This window comes from Sminthopsis crassicaudata, chromosome 4, assembly GCF_048593235.1.
Source record: "Sminthopsis crassicaudata isolate SCR6 chromosome 4, ASM4859323v1, whole genome shotgun sequence".
NCBI lineage: Eukaryota > Metazoa > Chordata > Mammalia > Dasyuromorphia > Dasyuridae > Sminthopsis > Sminthopsis crassicaudata.
Window position 1 is genome coordinate 469,612,054 of NC_133620.1, and position 26,024 is coordinate 469,638,077.

The window sequence follows — 26,024 nt, forward strand, 5'->3', positions numbered from 1 at the left end:
GGGCAGGACTGAGACTCTGCTGTGGGAAGCTAATCCTGAGCTGGAAGGGCACAAAGGGCAGCAAGAGCAAAGCTTTTGGAAGGTTTCTCACAGCCTTCTCTGGACCTTTGGAGCAATAATGAAGAACAGTTGACACTAATATAAAACATCAAAGTCCAAAAGTATATTTCTTCATTTGCATGATAAGTCACATGCTTTCGCATCATTTCTATTGAGAAAAGTCTGAAGCTGGAGTATGTGTCATTCTGCCAAGCCACAACAGTACAGACTTCTGCCTGAGAGCCGGTCTGGGCCATCTGTGTGATGCTAGAGCACTTTAGAACATCGCCTGCTCTGATGTAACCACGCCTCTCTGGACTCACAATGTCCCCTCTGCTCACACTCCAGTCTCCTGGAAATAAAATCCTCCTTGGACAGGCTTGTGTCTGTCCCATGGCCTACTTGTCATTGTCTAGCTACTCACTGCCTGTTTTTATGGACTTTGGATATTAGGTGGAAGTTGCACAGCTGAGGTATTAGATCAATGAAAGGAGACTTCCTAATAGAGCTATCCCAGAGAAGACTGGGCTATTGTGGAGAGCATGAGTTCTCCATCACTGAGCCCAGGAACTGCATTGTCCCCCAGACCACTAGCTTTGCTTATACAGCCGTCATCCCAGGACGACCAGTCAGTCATCCCCACAACACTGTGCAGTAAAGCGCCCTGGTGCAGAGATAGGGGGTGGTATGTGACGGCTAAGTCAAACCCCAGCCACTCTCTCAAATACTAGCTTCTGCTCAGTAGCTGATGGAGATAGCTCGGTAGTCTGAGTCTGGGATCCAGGAGTCCACAGAATATCAGTGATCCCCAGAGCCGTGGTCCTATATGCAGTCCAGTCCTTGCAGCCAACATCTAGGGCATCACCCCTGGTGCTCTCATCACCGGTTAGCTACTTCTGTGGGCACTGAACCTGTCGCCTCCTCCTCAGTTGCCCAAAATTCAGAAATGACCACCATCAGAAGAGACAACCACAGAAAGCTCGGAAGAGAAAGTCTTGCCTTTGGTTCAACATCAGAAATGGATGTATACGGAAGGATACTAAGGAAGATTCCTCATTGGCTTTGCTGCTGCCTCCTAAGGACCATGGATGGAGCTTCTCCAACTGCCTTATAGCTGACGGTCAGCTCCCCCTTAGGTGCTGTGGATTCTGACACAAAGAATGAGACAGTCCCTCTCCCAGAGGGAGACGACATGGACGTATGGAAATGTGTGCCCAAGAAATATGAAGAGAATAATTACAAACAAGTGCAAGGTGATTAGAAAAGGAGGTGAAGAAAGGCATGATGAAGAAGATGATAGCTGAATTGTGTCTTAAAGGAAGAGACTTTTTGGGGAAGTAATCCAGATTCTGTGACCTGTCCAAGGTCACACAGCTAACATGTATCTGAGACATATTTGAAAACAGATCCTCCTGATTTGAGGCTGGAACTCCAGCCACTGCACATCTAACTGCTCCATAAGGAAAAGACTTTCTACAAGGTCAAGGTGAGAGCATGTGCAGCCCAGGCATGGGGGTTAGGGTGGGGCAGTGTCCTGTGTGAGGGACAGAGAGAAGGCCGTTGTGACTGGACTGCTGAGGATGGGAGAAGGAGGGATGGCCAATGAGGCTGGAAGGGAGAGCGCCTCCAGGTTGTGGAAAACTTTAAAGCTAAACAGAGGGGTTTTTATTTGATCCTGCAGGCCATGGGGAGCCACTGGGCTTATTTATCCAAAAGGTTGAGCCATAACTAGGGATTTTAAAAATTAGAGTGCACCCCTGCAATAAGGGGCATGAAATGAGGCCTCCAGTTAACTTCCCCTCCAGAGCACTTGGGGGTGGGCTGAGGAGAGGGGAAAATGCTCACCTAAGATAAAAGCCAGACAGGGGAAAAGCCGCAGGTCCTATGCTTCCTGCTAACGGTCCTTTTGATATCCTCAGAAGTTAGTACTCTAGGACAGGTCTCCAGGGAGCACGGAAGGTGGGGAAAGGGCTGCTCTCCGGACCAGGATGGGCAAGCTGAGCAAGGAAATGCACCCATTGGGGCAGCATATTTAACTGTTTAGAATTTGGGATTAAAAACAAGTTGAGATGTTTACAGGGAAACTTTAAAGGAATTGAGAAGGTTCTACTTTTTTCTGTTCCACTTAAACACTTTAGTTATTTGCTTGCAAACCCTTGTGTTAAATAAGATGCTGCAAAAGAAAACCCTTAAATAAAAGGGCAGGAAGGAAGCTCAGAGGCAGGAAACTACCACAGCAATGAGAGCAAGGGGGCTAGGGTCCAAGTGACTGAGAAGTCACAGAGCTGGCCCTGGCCCTGGCAGCACCAGCCCAGGTGATGTCTGAGGAAAAGCCAGTAGATTTCCAGAGCTCCCTGGCATCAGACTGGACCGGCACTTGAGCTAAGGAGGTGGGTTTACCAGAAAAGACCCCGCTACAAAGCCATGTGTCTGGTCAATCAGTAGCATTATACAAGGAAATGACACTGAGCAAAGGGTCTCCAGAAGAGATTTTGTAGGAATTCAAGGGAAGCTTCAAGGGAAGGTGCCGTCTTTCACTTTTTGTGGGATTCCCAGGGCTCAGCCCAATGTACAGAATAACTTGTTTATTGATTTAGCAGCGGGTGGAGGGCAGGTCTGGATTCGGGAGCCCATTCAAATTCCAGCTTAATTCCTACTTGTGTGATCTGCTCTGTGGGAAATAGAGGGGCTGAATTACAGGCCTTTTAGGTTCTCTTCTAGCCCCAGAGGACTCCCCTATGCTTCCTTCTCCTGCTCTGTAAGATCTCTCTCTCTCTCTCTTCTCTCTCTCTCTCTTTCTCTCTCTTTCTCTCTCTTTCTCTCTCCTTCTCTCTCTCTCTCTTTCTCTCTCTTCTCTCTCTCTCTTTCTCTCTCTCTCTTCCTCTTCTCTTCTCTTTTCTCTCTCTCTCTCCTCTCTCTCTCTTTTCTCTTCCTCTGCCTCTCCCTCTCCTTCTCCCTTTCTCTCCCTCTCTCCCTTTCTCTCCCTCTCTCTCCCTCTTTCTCCCTCTCTTTCCCTCTCCCCTACCTCTCTTTCTCCTGTGTCTCTCTGTTTCTCTCTCTCTTTCTCTCCCCCTCCACCCTTCCCTGACAGGGTGAGTAAGAAGCTCCTGGCTCAGGCTTCCAGTAGAGCAGCCCAACCATTTCCAGGAAGGATATTTCAGAGCAGGTAAAAGGCACTGGCGGAGAGCCAGATCTCCTGCACCCAGACCTGCCCCCCCCACACAGTCCAGAGATAAGAGCCAGCCTCTGGCACCAGAGAGCAACACAAAGACAAGTGAAGGCAGAGCCCCAGAGAGCCCAGATCCAGACCCAGTGGCTGAGGATTACCGCCATGAAGCCTTCCCTGCCTTTCCTCCCCCCCAGATATCTCTACTGTCTGGCTTCTGATCTCATCACGCTCCCCAAAGTGGGCTCTTAGTCATGAAATCTTTCTGTCTTTAGCGGGTTTTCTCCTCTGCTGTCTGACACTTGATTTCTCCTCAGCTCTCTGCTCTAGGCTTTCATGCTATGGTTCTCTCCTGGATCTCCTCCTATCTGCCTGACCACTCCATTTGTGTCTTGTTGGCTGGATCGTCACCCATGACCTCTCACCTTGGTATCCCCCCAGGACCTGGGCCCCTGCTCCTTTCCCTTTCCACTACATGACTGGATGTTCTCATCAAATCCCAGGATTTCAATTATGATCTAAATTCAGATAACTCTCAGATCACGTGTCTAGCCCTAATCCCGCTCAACCATCCATCTCAATTCTCCCTCTTTGCAACAAAAATTGAAGGAGATACTTTTTTCCAAGGTTTTTTTTTTTCTGAAATTAGGCAAATTCTAACAATTCCATTTCTCTGATCACCAACCTGAATTATTCTGTCAAAAAAAAAAAAAAAAAAAGGAAATGAAGTTAGACTACCATGACCCATTATGGCACAGCAGGTAGAACACTGGCTAGGATTCAGAAGATCTGGGTTCAGATTCCAGTTCACTTAGACATGCGTACCTCAGTTTCCTCATTTGTGGAACAGGGATATTGAATTATTAGATGGACTCTGAGGTCCCTTTCAACTCCAAATCTGTTATGACCATAAGCTCATGGCTTAATAAGAAGCCATACAAGGGTTTTTGGGACCTCCCTCCTTTTTATTTTTTAAATTAAAGCTTTTTTATTTTCAAAACATATGCATGGACAATTTTTCAACATTAACCCTTACATAACCTCCTGTTCCAATTTCCCCCCATTCCTGCCACCCCCTTTTCTAGATGGTAGGCAAACCAATATATGTTAAATATGGTAAAATTATAAGTTAAATCCAATATCTACATTCATATTTATACAATTATTTGTGCTGCATAAGAAAAATCAAATCAAAAAGGGAAAACATGAGAAATAAAATGCAAACGAACAACAAAAAGAGTGAGAATGCTGTGTTGTGATCCACACTCAGTTCCCACAGTCCTCTCTCTGGGGGCAGATGGCTTTTTCTTCAGGAACTGGCCTGAATCATCTTGAATCATCTCATTGTTGGAAAGAGCCCCGTCCATCAAAATTGATCATCCTATAATCTTCCTGCCGTGTATAATGATCTCCTGGTTCTGCTCATTTCCTTCAGCATCAGTTCCTGTCAGTCTCTCCCAAACTCTTTGAAATCCTCCCGCTGATCGTTTTTTTACAGAACAATAATATTCCATTACATTCATATACTTAAGCAGCCATTCTCCAATGGATGGGCAGCCATTCAGGTTCCAGTTTCTTGCCACTACAAAAAGAGCTGCTACAAACATTTTTGCCCACGTCTCACCCTTCTTTTGGCAGATGTCGTTAACCAGTACTAGAGGATGCAGGTCTTCTGGGATATAGTCAAACCCACGTCCTCTGATTCTACCTCTAGTTTGCCTCTTGCTGTGCTTTACTTATTTCCCTAGTAAATTAAAATACTAAAAATGGCAAATTTGACAATGTCAAGGACACTGATGATATTATTATTAATTATAAATGTAGTAAAAAATAAATTATAATATTAATATAAAACCATGATAACCGAGGACATGCAGCTGTCAGGCTTTCGGAGCATTATACAGGTACTTTCTCTCCTGATCCACCCAGAGCACCTGAAGATAAGTGCTGTCATTTACAGACCACAAGGCTGGTTAAGTGACTGGGTCAGGGGCACACAGGGGGAAAATGGTGTTTGATTCCTGGTTTTCCTGATATTGATTCCAATACTCTTCACTCCAGCAAACTCCCTCACAAGCATCTGCGTGGCCTGGGCTCCCCCTGGCTTTATGGATACAAGGTCTGTTGGCCAAGTCGTGTTAAGGTGCAAAAGTCAGAGACCCGAGATTTTTCCCAATCTCACAATGCCCCATGGGAGATTTAGCCCAGGTTAGCAGTGCCATCTGGCGGCCACATTACAGATCACACCCTCCAGAGCACGGTAGTTCAGTGTCCTTGAGAGTTTAGAGTTTAAGGGAATCCAGCAACCCCTTCTTTTACATATAAGGAAACCAGTCAGGGAGGTTAAATCACTTGTCCAAGTCACACAAATAAGAGGCAGGGCCCTTGCTATTGCATGTACATTGTCTATAAAATGAGGATAAAAATAGCAAGTGTCTCCCAGAGTTGTGAGAATCAGAGGAGGCATTCAGTGGGTGTTTAATCAATGCTTGTTCTTCTCCCTAGTCTCAGACCCCCTGAAATAAACCTAAATTCCCACTGCCATGTGCTTGTAGCCCCCATTACTCCTGGGAAAAAAGGAAGAAGAGAAAAATCCACATCCCAACCCAAGCCCAAGGAGGAGCCCCCATTTTTCCATTTCTGTTTCTCAGACTTCAGTGATGACAGACAAGTGACAAAGCAGCAGATGCAGAAACACTGGGAATCATATCCCAACTCTGCCGGGAGGCAGCCCTGGCCATAGGAACATCTCACTGGAAGCAGCAGAGGGATCTGGCAGCCCCCCCCCCACTGGGGGTCCAAGCAGCCTTTTAAGGGTCACGCTGCTCACCTCCAGGTGTGAGAAGGGCCCGTTCCCATGGACTGTCTGTGCCCCACCTGTGGTGAACCTTCTGAGCATCTGATTGGCCAATCGGACACATTGTGACTGGACTCTAATGTAATGATGTCATTTTGGTACTCTTCAAGAATAAAGGACAATGGGACAGCTAGGTGGCGCAGTGGATAGAGCATCAGCCCTGAATTCAGGAGGATCCGAGTTCAAATGTGGTCTCAGACACTTCACACTTCCTGGCTGTGTGACCTTGGGCAAGTCACTTAACCCCAGCCTCAGGGGAAAAAAGCTTCTGAACAGGAAGGATAGGCTAGGAGCATAGGGAGAGCCATGTCTGCTCCTATTCCAGGGAGTCCTCTTCCTCTGAGCCTTATGTGTGTATCTCCAATTTCTACTTATCCATTAAGGATTGCTTGTTTTGTTTTGTTTTGTTTTGTTTTGTTTTGTTTTGTGGGATTTTTTTGTTTGTTTTAAGTAGGAGCTTTAAGCCTGGCTTACATCAATCCAGTCCTTAGGAAAGAAAGCAGAAGTAATGTGGCAAGTATCCAGCCAGTGATCAGACAATAGGACAGTGAAAAGAGTGTTAAGTTTAGAACCAGAAAACTTAGGTTCAAATGTCACCTCACAAATCACTTCCCCTGGGGGCCTCAGTTTCTTTATCTGTCAAATAAGGGAAGAGAGAGTAGCAGTAGAAAGCTTCAGAGGAAATGGGTTTGGAGGCTGAATCTCCCACTTATGTGATCATGGGGAAGTGATCTGTGAGCTTCTGTCTAGTGCAGAAGCAGAACTACTTGGACTTGAAGGTTCCCTCAAGTCTACGCTGTTCTTCTAGCCTCTGACTCTGGGCTCTCTCCTCACCCCAGTCAGACTCATCAACTCGATCCCCGAAAAGTTACTCCTTCTTATCCCTTCATTAGAGTCAGGGAGTTGTGGAGTGGTTTTAGCAGCGGTATTAAATCCATGAGTCCCCACCACTGAGCTTCCTCTTACGATTATCAGTTAATATCAAGTAGCCAGACTCAAGTTGGTAGGGAGAAGGGGTGCTCTGACTCAGTGCAGACCAAAGGCACTGCATAATGGAGCACTGATCGATGAGGCTCAAATCCTCAGAGCGTGAGTAGATGTCCTTCCTGATGGGTCACGCTGAAGATTTGCAGATATTTCCATCTGCTTTCAATCCAACCTATGGAGACACAGTGAACCTCCTTCCAGTCACGTGTGACTAACGGTCTTCTGGGGGAAAAGGATCTCCTGGTTGGCTGAGAAAGCAGAAGGATTTATTTCCCTTTAGCCAGGATGTGCGTACAAAACCAACAAGGGTCTCCTTAAGCGGCTCCTTTTTGCTTCTTTCTCTCCTGGCCGAGCTGCCAGGAGCTGCTGGGTGGGAGACGAAGCTGCCATCTTTGTCCCACGTGGTTGCCACATGTTCATGAACTCATCGATGAGTCTTCCGAGAAGAGAGTAACCCAGTGATGGGAGACCCAGCCGAAGTCAGTAGCGGGCTGCCAGAACGCTGCCAGAAAGCAGCTGCAGAGGGAGGAGGATGGTGGCTTTGGGGATCTCAACCTCCCGTGATGGAGAGAAATGCTGGTTGTGGACTCTGGAAAGGCCAGAGAACTACCCCCAAGGGGAGGCTCTACCAAGGGAAAAGAGGCCTCCAAAGGCCAGGACTCAGGAGGAATCTCTGGCCACATGTTTTCCTTAAACATATGCACTACTGAACCCAGCTTTCCTCCTGGTGCTGAGGACTCTGGGAGAGAAAGAATCAGCCCCCCTCAAAACGTGTCAGCAGGACTGGGGATTGGAACAGTGGTTTCGGTGAGAATGCTTCTCGGGTTCTCTCTGCTCCGTCCCCCACGTCCAGGCTTCCCCCCCCCCCCCAGTCAGCCTCAAGCCTTGGCTGTCCCTGAAAATGAGAAGGGCTGAAGGGGAGGGTGGGTCCCATGAGCTCATGCCTCAGTGATCTCACTTACTGTGAGCTGACAACCCAGCTTGGATCCAACCCAAGGTCAGAGCTTTCTGTGGCTTTCTCCACCCCAAGGCAGGTGGCTGGATCTCTGAGCAGGCAAGAGATGCTTCTGCTTTTGGGCCAGGAACCAAAATGGCTGGAACCTGTGGAAAAGTACCTGGGCCTGGCTGCGAGCCCGCCTAGAACAAAAAGCAGCCTGTGGCTGAAATCTCAGGCAGCCGCGTTCAAACCCCGTGGGGTTAACGATCCCAGGGAATTTCCAAGCCCCGAGAAGAACGGTTGAATGGCAGCTCTAACAATGCAGGGAAGCTGACACGGAGGGAACACACAAGGGACATTGTTCCTTCTGCTGCCTTTTGCTACCCAGCTTTTGAAGCAGAGCTCTCCTCACCCCACACACTTTGCCTCAGTTGCTTCTCCTGCATGTTCTCACCTAGGATTAGAGAATCGGAGGTAAAAGGGATCATTTCATATGTCAGCCAACTGAGGGAATTCTCTTTCTTTTTTTTTTTTTTTTTTTCTGAGGCTGTGGTTAAGTGACTTGCCCAGGGTCACTCAGCTAGGAAGTGTTAAGTGTCTGAGACCAGATTTGAACTCGGGTCCTTCTGAATTCAAGGCTGGTGCTCTGCACCACCTAGCTGCCCCTAACTGAGGAAATTCAATCCCAGATTGAGTTCAGATCCTCCCATTTCCAAACCAGTGTAAAAGGGCCTTCATTGAACAAGGGATTCATCCGACTCCTACCCCTGGAAAACTTGCTCTGGCTCTCTCAGGCAGTAAATGGTTACGGAGCCAGGATTCGGCTCCCAAGGCCTCTCAGGCCAAATTCAAGTTTCACCTTCTCTTGTGAACTACTCTGACATCTGATACTGGGCTCCGATGGCCACATTGCCCGGGGTTTCCATTTCATCTGCGTATATTTGTTCACGTTCTGGTCACCTTCCCCATTTCTCTAGAATCGTGCCCTTTTGCCAAATGTACGCTCGCCAAAAAGATTACTTTATGAAGAACTCGCACAGGACACTCACCGGGCCATAAAAAGGGACGCAAGAACCCTTAGAATTGATTGTACGACACGGACCGTGTGCCCGCATCGGAGGAAGGTGCAAAGAATTAGCCTGGAATAGACACGAGCCGCGCAAGGTTAGAGAAGCCCCCCAGTTGTTCCTAGGGAATATTGTTTCCAGTCTGTGATGGAGCATTCGGCTCTGATCGGCCACAGTCGGACACGCCGTCATTGGACTCCCGTGATGTCATATTGGACCTCTTCCAGAACAAAGGTCAACAACAATGTCCCCCCTAACAATGTCAGCTCCCTTCTCACACATTAGGATTGCTCCGTCTCTGAATTCCCAGTGCTTACCATTGTGCCTGGTACACAGGCGATGCTTAGGGAATGCTTGTTGATGGAAGACTAGCTGATAGGTTGATTCAGAGGGAGCTGGTAAATATTAAGCCAGCCCTCCAGGAAAAAAACGTATACAGATATGCTTTGGGGTTTAATATACATTACCGGGATTTTTCTTATCATTTCCTTAAGTCTGGAACTCAACAAAACGATAAGCCGAACCCTGATTTGTAAATGTAAATGCTCACAGTGAAAATTTGACAATTCGTTCTAGAAAGCTGCTTAGAGCTGGCTCCAGCATGCCCAGCGCCTTCACGGGGCCTTGTAGAAGTGCTGAATAATGCTGGAGGAACTATCTTTAATTGGAAAGATGGAAATACAATGGACCACCCAAAACACATTCAGGTTCCTGCCATAGGGGTCATCCTTTCCTCTTTCCTCTCACTCTCCTCCTCCCCTCCTCCCCCGTTCAATCGGTCACTAAGATCTGTTGGTTCCATCTCCACATCTTCCCAAAGCAGAATATATGTTAAATATATATTCCTCTGCACTCACCACTACCATCAAGGCCTCCTGTCTGGTCTCTCTGCCTCTAGTGTCTCCACTCTCCAATTCATCTCCCTCACAAGTGCCCCATCATTCCCCTGCTCAGGCAGCTTTAGTCTTTCCTGTTGTCTGCAGGCCAGGATAAAAATTCAGCTTCCTCTATTTGGAGTTTAAAATTCTTCCCAATTTTCCTCCAATCTTCCTTTCTAAGATGATCCTCAAAAAATGGCCCACAAGAGGCAGCTAGGTGGCGCAGTGGGTAGAGCACCAGCCCTGAAGTCAGGAGGACTGGAGTTCAAATCAGATCTCAGACACTTGACACTTCCTCCATGTGTGACCTGGGCAAGTCACTTAACCCCAATCCCCTCAGCCAAAAAAAAAGAAAAGAAGAAAAAGAAAAAAGGCCCATTTGCTGTTTTCTGTACAGGACATTCTATCTCCTAGCTCCATAGTCTTTGTAGGGGCTCCCCCTCCCCCCAACCTTGAATGTTCATGACCCCTGCCTCTTGGAATAGTCACTTTCCTTAACAATTTAATTCAAATAGCATTCCCCTACAAGAAGGTTCTCCGATTTCTCCCTCCTCCAGTTGTTAGGGACTGGTTTGGTAGCTAAGGGGATGGTGGCGGGGGACCAGCAGCAATATTTTCAAGGAGACCCAATAAAAATCCACTGATAAAGAGTCTCTAATAAAATACTAAGAGGCCCAGATTGTTCTGAATGCCAGATAGAGAACTGTCCCTCAGATGAATGTATTAAGAGGAACTTTTCTGAAGTCAGAGCCTCGGCTGAGGTAGTGATGGTTGTAGGGTGTGGCGGCCCATCAGCTCAGCTGTATATGACCATTGGGGAGCTTTGAACTTCTAAGTGAGAAACAGTGAATCAGATGACTACTTGGAGACTGGGGGGGATTATATAAGGGCTCTCAGGTTCACATCTGACAGAAAGCTGTTTCCTTCAGGAAAAATTCATATCACATCAAAATCCCTTCTCTACTAATTGATCTATTTCAGTATTTGCCACTTTTCCTGCTAAGCAAATCCAATCCTCTAAGAATAACTACCACTACTACCACTAGCATTGCTACTACTACTACTAGTACTATTACTGCTGCTGCTGCTATTGCTAGTACTACTACTAGTACTACTACTACTACCACTACTATTACTACTGTTACTACTACTATTACTACTGCTGCTACTACTACTACTAGTACTACTATTACTATTGCTGCTACTAGTACAACTAGTACTAATACTGCTGCTGCTACTGCTACTACTACTACTACTATTACTACTGCTGCTACTAGTACTAGTACTAATACTGCTGTTGGTACTACTACTACTAGTACTACTATTACTGCTGCTGCTACTAGTACAACTAGTACTAATACTGCTGCTGCTACTGCTACTACTACTACTAGTACTACTATTACAACTAGTACTATTACTGTTGCTGCTATTGCTACTGCTACTAGTAGTAGTAGTACTACTACAACTGCTACTACTAATGCTGCTACTACTACTACTGCTACTATTACTACTACCAGTACCATTACTATTATTGCTGCTGCTGCTATTGCTACTACTAGTAGTAGTACTACTACTACGACCACTGCTATTACTACTGCTGCTACTACTACTACTGCTACTATTACTACTATCACTACCACTACTATTATTGCTGCTGTTGCTTTTGCTACTACTACTACTACTACTACTACCATTATCACCACCATGACCCCCATTTGCATAGCACTTAGTAGGTGCCAGGAATATTGCTAAGTGCTTTACAATTATTATTCCATCCTTGAGCCAAGCAGTGGAGAGCTCTTTTAGCTCCCAATCCCCCTTAGTGGAGGACTGAGAAATGTCATACTCATTTAGCACAGATATATCAACATTGTACTTGATCAGCAAGGAGCCGGTCAAGATCATCCTCTGAGCAATGCAGTGAAGCCCAGAAAGCTTTTTACTCAATAGGATCGTGGGGTCTCTCATTAATTTCTAGAAGGGCAAAGCTTCTTCTCCAGTAAAGTCAGCTCACAGTAACACAGATGGCTCACAGCATAGAAAGTTATAGAAGACTAGTAGGGAGAAATAATCTTAGCTTTTTACACAGCAGCAAGATTCAGTTGTACTTTATTTGGGGGGGGGGCAAATTTTTTTGTTTGTTTGTTTCTATGTTTTTGTTTTTTTTTAAGGCAGGTGAGCTTAAGTGACTTGCCCAAGGCCACACAACTAATAAGTGTCAAGTGAACTGAACTCAGGTACTCCTGACTTCACAGCTGATACTTTATCCACTGTACCATCTAGCTGCCCTCAACTCTGTTTTAAATAGCATAACAACTGAAGAGTTTTCCTTTGACCCCTCCTTTTTCTGGTCAAATGATTCTCTTCCCCAAAACGGCCCCCAGCAAAGCAGCTACAAAACCCACTGTTTCAACTGGAAGAAGTTCTTCCATAGACTTCTCTCACATCTTCTGTCCCCAATTTCTTATAATTACTACTGTGCTCGGTAATTCAAGATTCTTCTTCTGTCCCCCCTCTTCTTGTAGTTTCTTCCCTGAAACTTCTTCCGTTTTATAAAAAAGTCTACATGTAACTAGAGGAAAATCATATGTGAAATTTAGTTATTAAGAATGATGGGATTCAAGCCAATTCCAATAGTCTTGTGATGGGGAAAACCATCTGCACCCAGAAAGAGGATTGTGGGAACTGAGTGTAGATCACAACATAGTATTTTCACTCTTTTTGTTGTTGTTTGCTGGCATTTTGTTTTCTTTCTCATTTTTTTCCTTTTTGACCTTTTTTTATACAGCATAATAATTATGGAAATATGTATAGAAGAATCACACATGTTTAACATATATTGGATTACTTGCTGTCTAGGGGTGGGGCTGAGGGGAAGGGAGGGAAAAAAATTGGAAAGCAAGGTTTTGCAAGGGTGGATATTGAAAATTATGCATGTTTTGAAAATAAAAAGCTTTTAAAAATTAACAAAAAAAAAGCACACACACAAAAGAATGATGGGTAGAATTACCGTGTATATGGTCATAATTTATTATAGATTGCTACATTTATGCCATGGTATCCCATCATATTTGTGATCAGGTACAATGTCTGATATCTGTAAGAAATGAGGGATAGTATGTGTAAGGGAGATGAATGCAAAAGTTTGCAATAAATACCACTACTAAGTTAATATCCCAAAGAGAAGATTAAAAGGGGGGACTATTTCTACAAAAATATTTATAGCAGCTCTTTTTTGTAGTGCAAAGAATTGGAAATTGAGGAGATGCTCCCATTTGGGGAATGGCTGAGCAAGTTATAATATAAGATTGGGGTGGAATATTATTGTGCAGGATGATTTCAGGAAAAAAAAAACTGGAAAGACAACATAAAGTGATGAAAAGGATAATTGATGACTCAGGCTATACTTTCCATGAGCATGCTCACATGTTAGAAATAACCCAGAAGATGATTTTTATTATTATTTTTTCCCCCTGAGGCTGGGGTTAAGTGACTTGCCCAGGGTCACTCAGCTAAGTGTCTGAGATTAGATTTGAACTCTGGTCCTCCTGAATTCAAGGCTGGTGCTCTATCCACTGCGCCACCTAGCTGCCCCCACTTTTATTATTGATACACTATTCCCAATTCCCAAGTGATACCATCATAGTTCTGGATTTGGTGTCAGAAGAGTCATACTCTTTCATTCTGCTCCCTATAGCCCTCACCCTGGTTTAGGCTCCCAATCCCTCTTGCCTGGCCTATTCTATTCATCTCCTAATGGTTCCCTACCTCCCATCGTTTCCCATTCCAATCCTTCCTCCTGGTTCTAAAGCACACAGCTGACCAATGAACCACTAGGCAATTATTAAGCACCAAATATGTGCCAAGAGCTATGCTGAGTGTTGGAGGCTATCAAGAAAAGCCTCAAACTAGCAACTCCCTCCCTGCTCCAAAAATCTCAGTGACTCCCTCTTACCTCTAGAACAAAAGAGCAAATTCTCCCAGTCTAGCACTTAAAACCCTTTACATTATGGCTCAATTGCTGGAGTTTTCCTAATTGTTTGCTCTAGAAGCAAATACCTTTCCTTCCCGGGAAGGTTCCTTCCTTCCCTCAGTTTCTTCCTGCAGAGATTGGACTAGTGACCTCCAAGAGTCCTTCAAACTCTGAACATAGGATCTTCAATAAAGAACAGCAACAGAGCTCATCAGGCCAGTCCCTGGGCTTTTGGTGATGGGATCCCATTGGAATGGTCATGAATGATTAAGCAGCTGCTTGCAGGGACCCACCCTCCACTCTGGCTTTGGGTCCAAGTTACAGCCCACTGAAGTCAGCTGAGCCAGGGAGCTCTCACATCTCCTGGAACACTTTCACTGAGCATTTGGCTGAGAAATCTGTCATCTTGATCCAAGTGGATTGTGGTTGAATAAAATCAAATAAAAAAAAAAGAAAAGAAAATTTTCTTTGAATTCCTCTAAAAAGAGACAGTTGGGGTAATAAAACAATTGCTGGATCTTAAAAGATTCAAATCTTGTTTTCCTCATTTATCAGCAAGTTAATTAACTTCAAAAGAGTTGATTACCATCTGCAGGCCAAAATTGTTTTCACTATAGAACGAAGGGGTTAATCTAGATGGTTTTTAGGGCGCTATGACCTTTCTGAGCCTCAGTTTCCTTCTCTGTAAAATGAGATTGAGATGCCCTCTGAGGCTTCTGTCACCTCTAAGACTTTAATCCTAACATCCCATTCCAGAGGATCAAACTCCAAGATGGAACTGGCCAAAAAGATAAAACTAGGAACCAAACCAATTTCATTCACATGGGAAGCAGGCTGGGACTCTTTAAAATGCCAGATGTCCGTTATTATTACTAAAAAGAATTTTATCATACACTTGATAACTATCAGATAATCAAAGGGACCAACAAAACAAGAAATAAAACCAGGGCAAAATCATAAATAGAAATCTATTTACATTTCAGTAAGTGGAGATGAGGGTGGAGGAGCCTCATTTGTCCCCGTGGTATTACTGGGGGAGTCCTGGGGTCTGGGTTCAAATCCAAGCTCAGCTAGGCCCCTGGGTGACAGAATAGATAGAATGCTAGACTTGGAAGTTGTTATTCTTGTTCAGTCGTGTCCAACTCTCCAAGACAGGCTCATTCTAAATAAAAAATAAAATAAAATGACAAAAAAAAATGAATACAGGCTTTGTTCTGTCTAAAAAGCAAAATAAATGCAACGCAAAACGGACTAGGGGCCTCTCCCACCCTCCCGAGCCTCCAGGAAGCCACTCTGCTTCTCCCACACGCTCTCTGAGGAAGGGGGCAACCATTTTCAAAGGAGAAAAAGAAGAAATAAATAAGTGGAGAGTGACTTGTTCTAGGATCCTTTTTCTCTAAACTCCAAGAGAAAAGTTGAGAATGCAATGGAAAGCTTAATAAAGCTTACATTTACTTAGTTTTTTTAAAGTACAGTGAAGTACTTTACATATATTATCTCCTTTGACCCTCCCAGGTACTCTTATTTGTGAGCCCATTACACAGATGAGGAAATGGAGATTTCCGAGATATGGAAATGACTTGTCCAGAATCTCACAGCCTGTAAGTATCCTGTTCTCAGTCTAACATCCTCCTCCCTCCCACCCCCCAGGCCTCCGCGGTGCCCTTTTCCAAACTGCGAGTCTTTGAAAGGAAACCGGAGTAGCTTCAGTTCGTCTCCCGAACTAACATTTAAGTGTCGGGGAGAAAATCAAACACCGCCTCGTCCTCTAGGAGGCAACATTCCACTTGGGAGTGACCGGAGACTCTCTTACAGGGTTAATTAATCGATTAACCGGCCTTCGTGGAGCGTCGGGCTCCGAAGCGCTGAGACGAGAGCGGGGTCGCGGCCTCCGCGCTCCCGAGCTAACGGGGGCCACACAGGAAAATCCCCCGCGCGCGAGACAGAGGCGGGATCCAGGGCAGATAACGGCCCAGGCAGGCTGGGGGAGGGGAGGGGCAGACCCTGGACTGGGGCCGAGGCTGGAGGGAGCCGGGCTGGAGCGGGAACGTCTGCGAGAGGAGCAAGAAGGGCGGCTGGGCCGGAGGCAGAGTGAGGGGGAGGCACGCGAAGCGGAGGGACGCAGACGCAGAGACGGGCTGGGAGAGATAGGGAGAGGAGGGAGGGGGTGTGTCCCTCGGGCCGCAGCTCAGCTCTTCCCTGCGCGAGACCGAAGAGGTCCTCCGAGACTGCCTCGATTTCCTCATCTGTGAGCGGGGTGGACTAGCCGGGGCCTCGGGAGCGCATCGGAGAATCCCAAGGAAGACCCTGCGCTCTCTCCGAGTCCCGGGACAGGGGAGGGATGGGAGGCTCCCAGCGGCCTCCCTGTGCGGGGGGAGGCCGGGAGGAGGAGGCTTAGGACTTCGCTGTTGCTGTTCAGTCACGTCTGGTTCTTTGCGGCCCCGTTCGGGGTTTTCTTGGCAAGATCCCGCCGTGCTTTGGCGGTTCCTTCCCCAGCTCATTTTACAGCTGAGGAGCTGAGGTAAACGGGGTTAGGACTTGGGGGTCACTTCCCCCAACCCCCCGGTTTCCCGAGGACCTGGAGGGGCCCTTTCTCTGGGAGGGGGCTCGCGCTTGGCGCCCAGCCAGCCGGGCGGCCCAGGGGCGAGCGACTCTGGAGCCCGGGCCGCCTCCCCGGGAGACTTCGCCGGCGCTCCGCGACCTCGTTTTGGGACTTCGCGGCCCCGCCCCCGCCCGCCCTCTCGCTCCCTTTTCCCGGGGCCCCGAGCCCGGGATCGCCGCAGAGAGCGGAGGGCGGCCGGGCAGCAGCGCCGCAGCGCCCCGGGGTCCTTCTGAGCGTCCGAGCGTCCGTCGGGGCTGCCGGTGCGCGCGTCTCTCCGAGCCCGGGCCGCCGCGCAGGGAGGTCATGGCCACCCAGGAGCTCGCCCTGAAGCTGCAGCGGCGGCTCAGGTTGGAGCAGGAGTCCGAGGCCGCCCAGGGGCCGCAGCAGAACGGCCTCGACGGGGAGGGCCGCGGGCTGCCGGCCGAGTCGGCGCGGGCCCGGAACCGGAGCCCCCCGAAAGCCGCCCAGGAGCCGCCCGCCAAGGAACTCACGGCCAACGCCGACTCGGAGCTGAAGGCTCAGCTGAGCCGGCGCCAGAGCATCCACGAGGGCACGGCGCGGCCCCGGCCCAAGGTCTTCAAACCCCACACCGAGTTCCCGGAGTTCAGCCGCCGCCAGATCAAGGACATGGAGAGTCTCTTCCGACGGTGGGTGCGCTCCGCGAGGTCCCCCGCGCAGCCCTGTGCGCCGCGGCTCCCTGCCTCCCTGCCCCCGAACTGCGGGGCGAGAGCGCCTCCCGGCTCCCGGGCTCCTGCCGGCTGGCCGCCCTCTGCCCCGGGGTCGGGGAGGGCAGACCCGCGCGGAGGGGGGAGGAGAGGGAAGCGGCCTCTGTGGGTCCCCGCCCGGGGGGCTTAGGGACGTGGAGCTGGCTAGCTCCCCCCCTCCCATCCCCCTGGGCTGCCCTGGCGGCGGCGGAGCCGGGTACTCCGGGGGGCTCCCCGCGCGCGCCCCGGCTGCTAAAGAGGGAGCCCACATGTCTGTGCGGAAAGCCGGGGGGGGGGTTGGCTGGGCACCCCCGGGCTCAGCCTTAGCCCAGATCTCCCTCCCCCTCACGTCCCCCCTGCCTCCCCCTCCCTCTTTTTGCTTCCACCTTGAGAGGGTGCGGAAGGAGCCGTTCCTCCGGCCGGAGATAACCTTCCCTTTTCCAGGGAAGCCGCCGGCGCTCTCCTTTGGGAGAGTGAACCCGAGGGGGCGAAGCCGGCTGGGAACGGCCGAAAGCGAGGTGTGTGGAAAAGCCTCCTAGAGGCAGATAGCTGCCCTATCCCTGGGCAGACCAGCCATCCCCGCGCTCCTGCCTTGGTCTCCCTCCATGTCCCGGGGTCTTGGGCGGGGGCTGCCCCCCTGGGGTCGGGTCTGGCCTGGGTGGGGGCTGGGAGCGGCCCAAGGGCGGGTGATATAATGGGGTGAGGGAAGAACACTGAATCTGATAGCTCAGTAGGAGCGGGGCCTTCTACTCCATTCTCCAGAGCTTTGCATTGTGCCCCTTTTTTGGCTTTCTACCAAGTACCTGGCACATAGTAGGCCCTTTATCTCTGTAGGCCTCAGTTTCCTTATCTGTTAAGTGAAGGGGAGTAGTATGGACTAGATGTCCTCCAAATTCATAGACTTAGAGGAGGAGGAACCCCAGAGGTCCTGTGTTCCAGACTTTACCCAAGACTTTTCCAAGATCCCGTAGCTAGGAAATGACAAAGTCCCACACAACTGGACTGCCTTCCCTCCTTCCCTCCTTTGACCTTCCCACTCTGTCTTGTTTGTGCGCTGTCTTTGCCGGAGACTGGGAGCTCCCTGAGAGCAGGGGCCGGGCTTTTGCCATGTTTTTGCAGCCCCAGCATTCAGTGCCTGGCAGGTGTTAGGGGGTTAATAATGCCCGTGGACAGGTGGAGTTTCTAGCCCTCATTGGCTGTCATCTCTGTAGGTGTCAGGACTCAGCCACTTGACAAGTATTACTGAGTGTGTGCTATTCTGGGGTATAAAGCCCCCCCAAACCCCCCAAACCAGAACCCCCACAGTCCCGAAATGAGCCCAGTGAGGAAGAAGCAGATTCCCAGCAAGTAGAGCAGCCTGAGTCTGGCCGGAACCAGGCACTCAGACAGGGGGGCAGGGGACGGGCGCCAAGCCTGCGGAGTTAATGGCCCAGACTCTGGGCTTGTCCCCTTAAATATTGCTCTCCTGGTGGCCAGGCTGGCGCGCTCAGGGGACAGACTCGGAGCCTGTTGGGTGCATGCTGTGCAGCTTGGATTTCCTTGGAGATCCCAGGACCCCTTGCTGCCCCGCTCTGCCCATCAGAAGAGCCTTGGCGTCAGACTCGGGCCTTAATCAGCCTGCCTGACTGGCTCGTCCCTGAGAAAGGCACCTCTGGGAAATGTTTGTCCCCCAGACTTGTAAAGAAGCTCTGCAAGAGGCCCACCCAGTGTCTGGATCAGAGCTGTTGTAGTCTCGGGCGCTTGCCCCAGGATCACCTGGGACTTTTGGGATGAAACTTAGTGCTGAGAAATACTGGGCAGCTGGGTGCCCTGTGACAGCGGAGGCAACAGATGAGAAAAAACACAGAATCCAGCCTCCCTTCCAAAACAAACCCAACTACGCCAGTCCCCTACACAGCAAGCTCTGGTGACTCTCCATTACATCTAAGATCAAAGATTGCTCTCTTAGCCTTTTAAAGCTTTTCATCACCTGACTCCAGTTTTATTACATGGCATCTGCAGTGTAGCCAAACTGATGATCTTTATCTCTCACCTCCATGCTTTTGCAGCTGGAATGCCATCCCTCCTCATCCTCTGCCCTTTAGAACTTCTAATTTTCTTTCAGACTTTACTCAGACACTCTCTCCTGTAGGAAAACTTTCCTTATCTCCCCCCGCCCCAGCCCCTCTTCCACAAAATTGGTTTGTTGTTTCTCAATAGATTTGCAGGACCTCAAAGTTTGGCCTGGTTGGTTGGTGTTTTGGGATTCCCAGCACCTCATACAGAGCTTGGCGTCTGGTAGGCACCTGATAAACTGCCTTTGGTTGGTTCTCCCAATAATAAGAACAGATGCTGGGGGGGAAGCAAAGCTTAGAAATGATCCAGCCCCCGTGGAGCTTACGTCAAGACAGGGGACATGTAAAATAAGTGGTGATGTGGACATTCGATGGTTAAGTGAAGAAGGTGCTTTGTAAGATCCAGAAGGGATGGAAGGGAAGCGGGATGGGGAACAGGTGTTCTGTAATAGTAGCTAATATCTGAGTTGCACTTAAAGATAGGTAGGAATTATTAAAACATCCATTCTTTCCACTTTACATGATGAGGGAGGATGCTAGAGCTTGGGCCACAGATTGGAGGATCTTAGCTGTGAAACAGGTGCCTTGGTCTGAATCTATCTGCTCCACCATCCCATACCCTGAAATGATATGCTCAAGAAGTACTTTTACAACTACTGAGGCTGTTGCCCAGGCAAGGGGGATGGTCTCCACCCATAAGGTCAGATGGTCCACTACGACCAACAAGTATTTGAGACGCCCCACTGACAGCAGCTCGGTAAAGTCCACCTGTATGCTTTGGAAAGGCCTGATACCAGGAGGCCTTCTCCCTTTTAGACTTGTCATTGGGCCGCCCTATTCATCCTCTGACAAACAGGACACCCGCTGACCAGTTGCCTGGTATTGTGTACAAGCCAGTGCCACAGACCTAGTCAGCACCACATCACACAGGTCTCGGACACCCCAATGACTGCCCTGATGTAAATGTTGGAGTCTTACAATATGTAAACCTGCTGTGGTCAGTACCTCTCTGCCATTAGGGAGGAGCCAGTGCCCTCTTTATCCTCCTGAGCACCAAGGCTTTAGATTTCCTGCTTCTCTTCTGGGGTAAGGGAAAGTGGAGGCATTAGAGGCAGAAATGCCAGAATTAGCACCATCATCTACTCCATACTTACAGATTCCTTTTCTCCAGGCTGCTTTGCCTCCTCATCTGCAAAGCAGTTTCTCCTTATCTCAAATGAATCTCCTCTTTGGTGCCCCTGCACATGAATCACTGCAGCGTTCTTAGGTAACATAAGATTAGTCAAAATTTCAGTGACCAATGCCCTGTGTGCCAATCCCTTTCCTTTACTGTTTCCATTCTTTCCCTCAAGTAATTTACAGGATCTAATTTCTTTTTCCCTTCATTTATACAATGACCTAAATATTTTACCTCACATTTCACAAATTGCAATTTGTCTTAAGAAATTCTCAGTCCCTGTGCTCCTAAAGAATTTAACAAATTTATAGTGACTTGGACAAGGTCACTTTTTTTTTCCGCCCTGCCACAAGAAGATCATTTACATATTGTAAGACTTTTAACAATAAGAAAATTATCCCAGACTGTTCACACAATTCTTATGTACCCATGTAGATGTTGAATCCCGAATAACTTGAATATTATACTAATCATTTTGCTTTTAAATACCCAATACACAAAAAATCCCAACTATATATTGTTCACAACAAAAACATTTTCAAAAGGAAGAAGGCAAAAACCATTATTCTTGGAGTCCCTTTGGGATAATTGGCTTCAATACAATTAATTAAAACTTCCTATTTTCACGGAAAAAAAAATCTGAAAAGTTTTTGAAAACAACAATTAAACTTTTTGAAATAACCATTTCAAACTATATATCACATTTCTGATCATATTCTTTAATATTCATAACCATTATGTATCTAAAGAAACATATATTCAATCAACTAACATTTTGTAAGAGCAGTCTGTCCCTTTAAATCACCGTTTGCTTTCTTCAGCCACTGCTGCTCTGCTACTCTCCCCCTGCAAAAACACATCCTGTCTCACAGTCATCTCTCCATGACTCCCCTTTCCAACCAGTTCCTTCTTTTTCCCACTAATTTCTTCTTGAAATCATTTGCTCCCACTACTCCATCCTTCTTTAAATCTCCTTCATTCTCCTGTCCCATCTCTCTGTTTCTCTCCTCCCACTGCCTACTTGCTCAAACTTTCTCCGACATACTTTAAACACTTCCAAACCAATAACTCTTCTGATTAGATGCTTCATTTAAACTATTAATTGCTTTTGTAAATCAATCTCTCTTGTCCCTTTTCTTTAATCACCTTTTTTTTTAAACTTTAAACTTTAAGATTCATAACCCATAATGATAACAAATTACCCAATGTTTCAGAAGCAAACCAAATAGTTTTTCTTTTTTTTTTTTTTTCTTCTTCTGCCTGAGTGCTTCAAATCCACTAGTAAGAAGCTTCCCAGGTGGTATTAAACAGATAAGATTGTATTGCCTTTACTCCTCTTTAGCAGAGCAGACTTTGAAAATCTGCTTTTTGGAGAAAACTTTCCCACCAGTTTAAAATAGTCAAGGTTTTTTGTTTGTTTGTTTGTTTTTTGTTTTTTGTTTTACTTACAAATTGGTACAACAGGTTAAAAAGTTTAAAATCACAAACAATTTTTAAGACCAATACATTTTGAACCACTCTGACAGAATTACTATTCTGAATGAATTCCAATTTCCACAATTCAGCCTGATAGTTTTCTAAGCCTGTAACACAAAGGCTGAATTCTTATCTCTTAGGAGCTTGCTAACTTTTAACACAGAACAGAAGCAATGCAAAGCAGACATACACACACAAACACAAAACTCTATTTTCACCTTTTACATACAGATTTAAATCTGATGTACCCAAATAGTCCTGGGATAAACATGGGAGGTGGTGGATGCGGGGCTCTTTTGGGGGATCTGGCATTTCAATTATAATAGACGGAGGTTTGGAAGGATTTTTATCAGCCAAAGGAATAGAGGTTAAAGAGCCCGCTTGGGATAAGGGGCGGAAGCAAAACTCTGGGACTGATAAGAGCTGCTGTTTATCCGGCTCTCTGGGGGCCACTTCTACAATGTCACGAATCAAGCCCCAGTAAGAAAAAACTGTCGTGGGAACCGCCTCAGGGCCCTCCTTGTAAGGCAGCAAAGGGGGAGCGGCCACTGGGCTTGAAGCTGGGAGGAGGATGGTCTTTGTAAGCAAATTTTGCAGGGAAGAAAGTTCAGTGGAAAGCTAAAAAAAAAAAAAAACCTAACTAAATATTTTTTTTCTTTACTCTAACCCCTCTTTCTCTGAAGGATGCTTTAAGGTCTTTTATAAAAACCTGCTCTTTAAATAACTTATGGCCCATTTCTGTGAGACGGACGATTCAAAACTTATCAAGGACTGGAACTCTCATGAGCGGTGAAAGCGGTCCTTCTTCTAAAGGGGATCACGACGACTTCTCTGGGAGGGGTCCGTTTGGTAAGGGTCTGAGCCCCACGTTTGGGCTCCACTTGTCCCGTCCACCAGGACTTAGTTATTCGGGGGTCAAGGGGAACCCAGCCTGAAAGAGAAACGGGGGAGAAAGGAAGAGCGAGACCAAGCAAATTCTTGTCAAGGTCTGTTAGGCAGAGAGAGAAAGCTTTTATATTTTTTGCTTGCAAAATTTATGGCTCGAGGGTGATAAGGAGAAGGAGGTATCCCACTCTAGCAGGGTTCATGATGCTCCTGTGGTTAAACATCCTCCCTGGGGCCTCGAGTGTCCTTTCTCCCTGGAATGTTTCCCTTTGTGTGGGAGGCAGTTATCATAGTTGCTCAATGTTTTATTATCTCCTGTCTCCAACACATCAGTATCCTTGACATTCTCAAATTTACCATTTTTCTTATTTTAATTTACTAGGGAAATAAGTAAAGCACAGCAAGAGGCAAACTAGAGGTAGAATCAGAGGACGTGGATTTCACTATATCCCAGAAGAACTGCATCCTCTAGTACTGGTTAACGACATCTGCCAAAAGAAGGGTGAGACGTGGGCAAAAATGTTTGTAGCAGCTCTTTTGGTAGTGGCAAGAAACTGGAACCTGAATGGCTGCCCATCCATTGGAGAATGGCTGCTTAAGTATATGAATGTAATGGAATATTATTGTTCTGTAAAAAAACGATCGGCGGAAGGATTTCAAAGAGTTTGGGAGAGACTGACAGGAACTGATGCTGAAGGAAATGAGCAGAACCAGGAGATCATTATACACGGCAGGAAGATTATAGGATGATCAATTTTGATGGACGGGGCTCTTTCCAACAATGAGATGATTCAAGATGATTCAGGCCAGTTCCTGAAGAAAAAAGCCATCTGCCCCCAGAGAGAGGACTGTGGGAACTGAATGTGGATCACAACACTCTTTTTGTTGTTCGTTGCATTTTATTTTTTTTCTCATGTTTTCCATTTTTCATTTGATTTTTCTTATGCAGCACAAATAATTGTATAAATATGAATGTAGATATTGGATTTAACTTATAATTTTACCATATTTAACATATATTGGTTTGCCTACCATCTAGAAAAGGGGGGTGGCAGGAATGGGGGAAATTGGAACAGAAGGTTATGTAAGGGTTAATGTTGAAAAATTGTCCATGCATATGTTTTAAAAATAAAAAAGCTTTAATTAAAAAAATAAAAAGGAAGGGAGGTCCCAAAAACCCTTGCATGGCTTCTTATTAAGCCATGAGCTTATGGTCATAACAGATTTGGAGTTGAAAGGGACCTCAGAGTCCATCTAATAATTCAATATCCCTGTTCCACAAATGAGGAAACTGAGGTACGCATGTCTAAGTGAACTGGAATCTGAACCCAGATCTTCTGAATCCTAGCCAGTGTTCTACCTGCTGTGCCATAATGTTTCTCTGGGTCATGGTAGACTAACTTCATTTCCTTTTTTTTTCTTTTTTTTTTTTTTTGCCAGAATAATTCAGGTTGGTGATCAGAGAAATGGAACTGTTAGAATTTGCCTAATTTCAGAAGAAAAAAAAAGAAAAACCTTAGAAAAAAGTATCTCCTTCAATTTTTGTTGCAAAGAGGGAGAATTGAGATTGATGGTTGAGAGGGATAGACACATGATCTGAGAGTTATCTGAATTTAGATCATAATTGAAATCCTGGGATTTGATGAGAACATCCAGTCATGTAGTGGAAAGGGAAAGGAGCAGGGGCCCAGGTCCTGGGGGGATACCAAGGTGAGAGGTCATGGGTGACGATCCAGCCAACAAGACACAAATGGAGTGGTCAGGCAGATAGGAGGAGATCCAGGAGAGAACCACGGCATGAAAGCCTAGAGAAGAGAGCTGAGGAGAAATCAAGTGTCAGACAGCAGAGGAGAAAACCCGCTAAAGACAGAAAGATTTCATGACTAAGAGCCCACTTTGGGGAGCGTGATGAGGTCAGAAGCCAGACAGTAGAGATATCTGGGGGGGAGGAAAAGCAGGGAAAGCTTCATGGCATTAGAGTTAGAGCCAGAAGGTCCTTGAAGTTCATATAAGACAAGACTCTATTTTACAACAATCTGTTGTCAATAAACATTTATTAAATACCTACTATGTGCCAGGCCTTGTGCTGAGGGTTAGGGATATAAAGAAGCCAGTTCCTGCCCTCAGAAAATGACATTCAAGGCTTTAGAATAGGGGATGGGGAAGGAGGGAACTGGCTCAGGGACATGGTGTTTGTTTTTACACTGAGAGGGAGGGACTCTGGTCCTGGAATTCAGCAGGTGCGGCTCTTGCCTGGATTAGCTTTACTTCTGTAAAGGGTGATGGGAATTCGGTTCATTTGATGTAATCCAGAAAGCAGATGATGGCAGATATGAGAGGTGACGAGTTATTGATGTAATAATGATTGGGTGAGCTGATAAAAAAGCTCACCACAAAAACCACGACCATCCAATCAGAAGGAGCCATATCCTGGAGTGAGGCTTTAGTGCCCCGAAGCTTTGAGGGGCCCAAGCAAGGGCTAACTGGGGAGTGTGACTCCTATGCATCAGCTGGGATCCCACCCCTGGCCATGGGCCAGGACTCAGGCACTCTCTCCATCAGCGGTGACTCCCGATCTAAAAGCCTGAGAAAATTTGGGGCACCACAGAGTGAACCGAGACACACAGAGAGGAGCAGACCTCGGGAGCGGGGGGAGAGGCTGGGCAATTAATGGGGGCAATGGTCAGAACTGGGGCGTCTGTGAGATGCAGGAGCTGGTGGAGGTGGCTCTCGGGGCCCTATCCTGCTCCCAATCCATGATCCTCGAGTGGGAGGGAAGATGGGGGCCTTCTCCAGAGAAGGTGACGGACACTCCGATCCTCAGAAGTCCATTGCATGGGAGGCTAATCTGGCATCAGGCGGGCTCTTGGAAATGACACGTGATCCAGGCCAGAGCAGCACCGGCCCCCAGCTCCCAGGGGCCCCAAAGGTGCTGGGATACAGCAGCAGGCTGTGGGTTTGTCCAGTCCATATAAACCCAAGATTCACCGTCTATAAAACATGACCTATGGGCTTCGGGGTGGACTTTGGCCACCTGGAAAATCATCCTGCTTTTATTTTAATTTCCTGTTCCTGTCTTTGTCTCCTCCCCTGGGATCATTTTCTGTCCTTCTGAAATCATTTCTTCCTCCATTGCCTGCTCCGGTCTCCTTCTCCAGCCTGGGTTTTCTGAGGAGAAAAAGGTTTTCGCCGGAGAAAGCGTCCGGGCCCCTTGGGTCCCCA

General features: G+C 47.1%; 1 protein-coding gene and 1 long non-coding RNA gene across 3 annotated transcripts; one reads left to right on the forward strand and one right to left on the reverse strand.

Moving 5' to 3' along the window:
- Positions 1-12,930: 12,930 nt before the first annotated feature.
- On the reverse strand, positions 12,931-15,987 carry LOC141540350 (uncharacterized). Of its 2 annotated transcripts, none has more exons than XR_012481529.1 (4): positions 15,718-15,987; positions 14,881-15,066; positions 13,991-14,309; positions 12,931-13,028 (listed from the first exon to the last, which is right to left on the reverse strand). It is a non-coding gene; the product is annotated as an uncharacterized LOC141540350 (long non-coding RNA). The 2 variants fall into 2 exon arrangements; XR_012481530.1 differs by having other exon boundaries at positions 15,633-15,987.
- Positions 15,988-16,556: 569 nt separating this feature from the next.
- On the forward strand, positions 16,557-23,988 carry LOC141540349 (EF-hand domain-containing protein D1-like). Its single transcript, XM_074264269.1, has 3 exons — positions 16,557-17,153; positions 19,410-19,487; positions 23,185-23,988. The coding sequence occupies exons 1-3, from the start codon at positions 16,810-16,812 to the stop codon at positions 23,216-23,218; spliced, it is 456 nt and encodes a 151-aa protein (XP_074120370.1). The 5' UTR covers positions 16,557-16,809; the 3' UTR covers positions 23,219-23,988.
- Positions 23,989-26,024: the final 2,036 nt, after the last annotated feature.

Excerpts from the sequence above, each read along its gene's own strand:
- LOC141540349 (XM_074264269.1), top strand. The coding sequence starts at position 16,810 with ATGGCCACCCAGGAGCTCGCCCTGAAGCTGCAGCGGCGGCTCAGGTTG. Across the intron at positions 17,154-19,409 it reads ATGGAGAGTCTCTTCCGACG|ATTTGCAGGACCTCAAAGTT; the intron begins GTGGGTGCGCTC and ends GTTTCTCAATAG. Across the intron at positions 19,488-23,184 it reads CATACAGAGCTTGGCGTCTG|GGAAATAAGTAAAGCACAGC; the intron begins GTAGGCACCTGA and ends TTAATTTACTAG.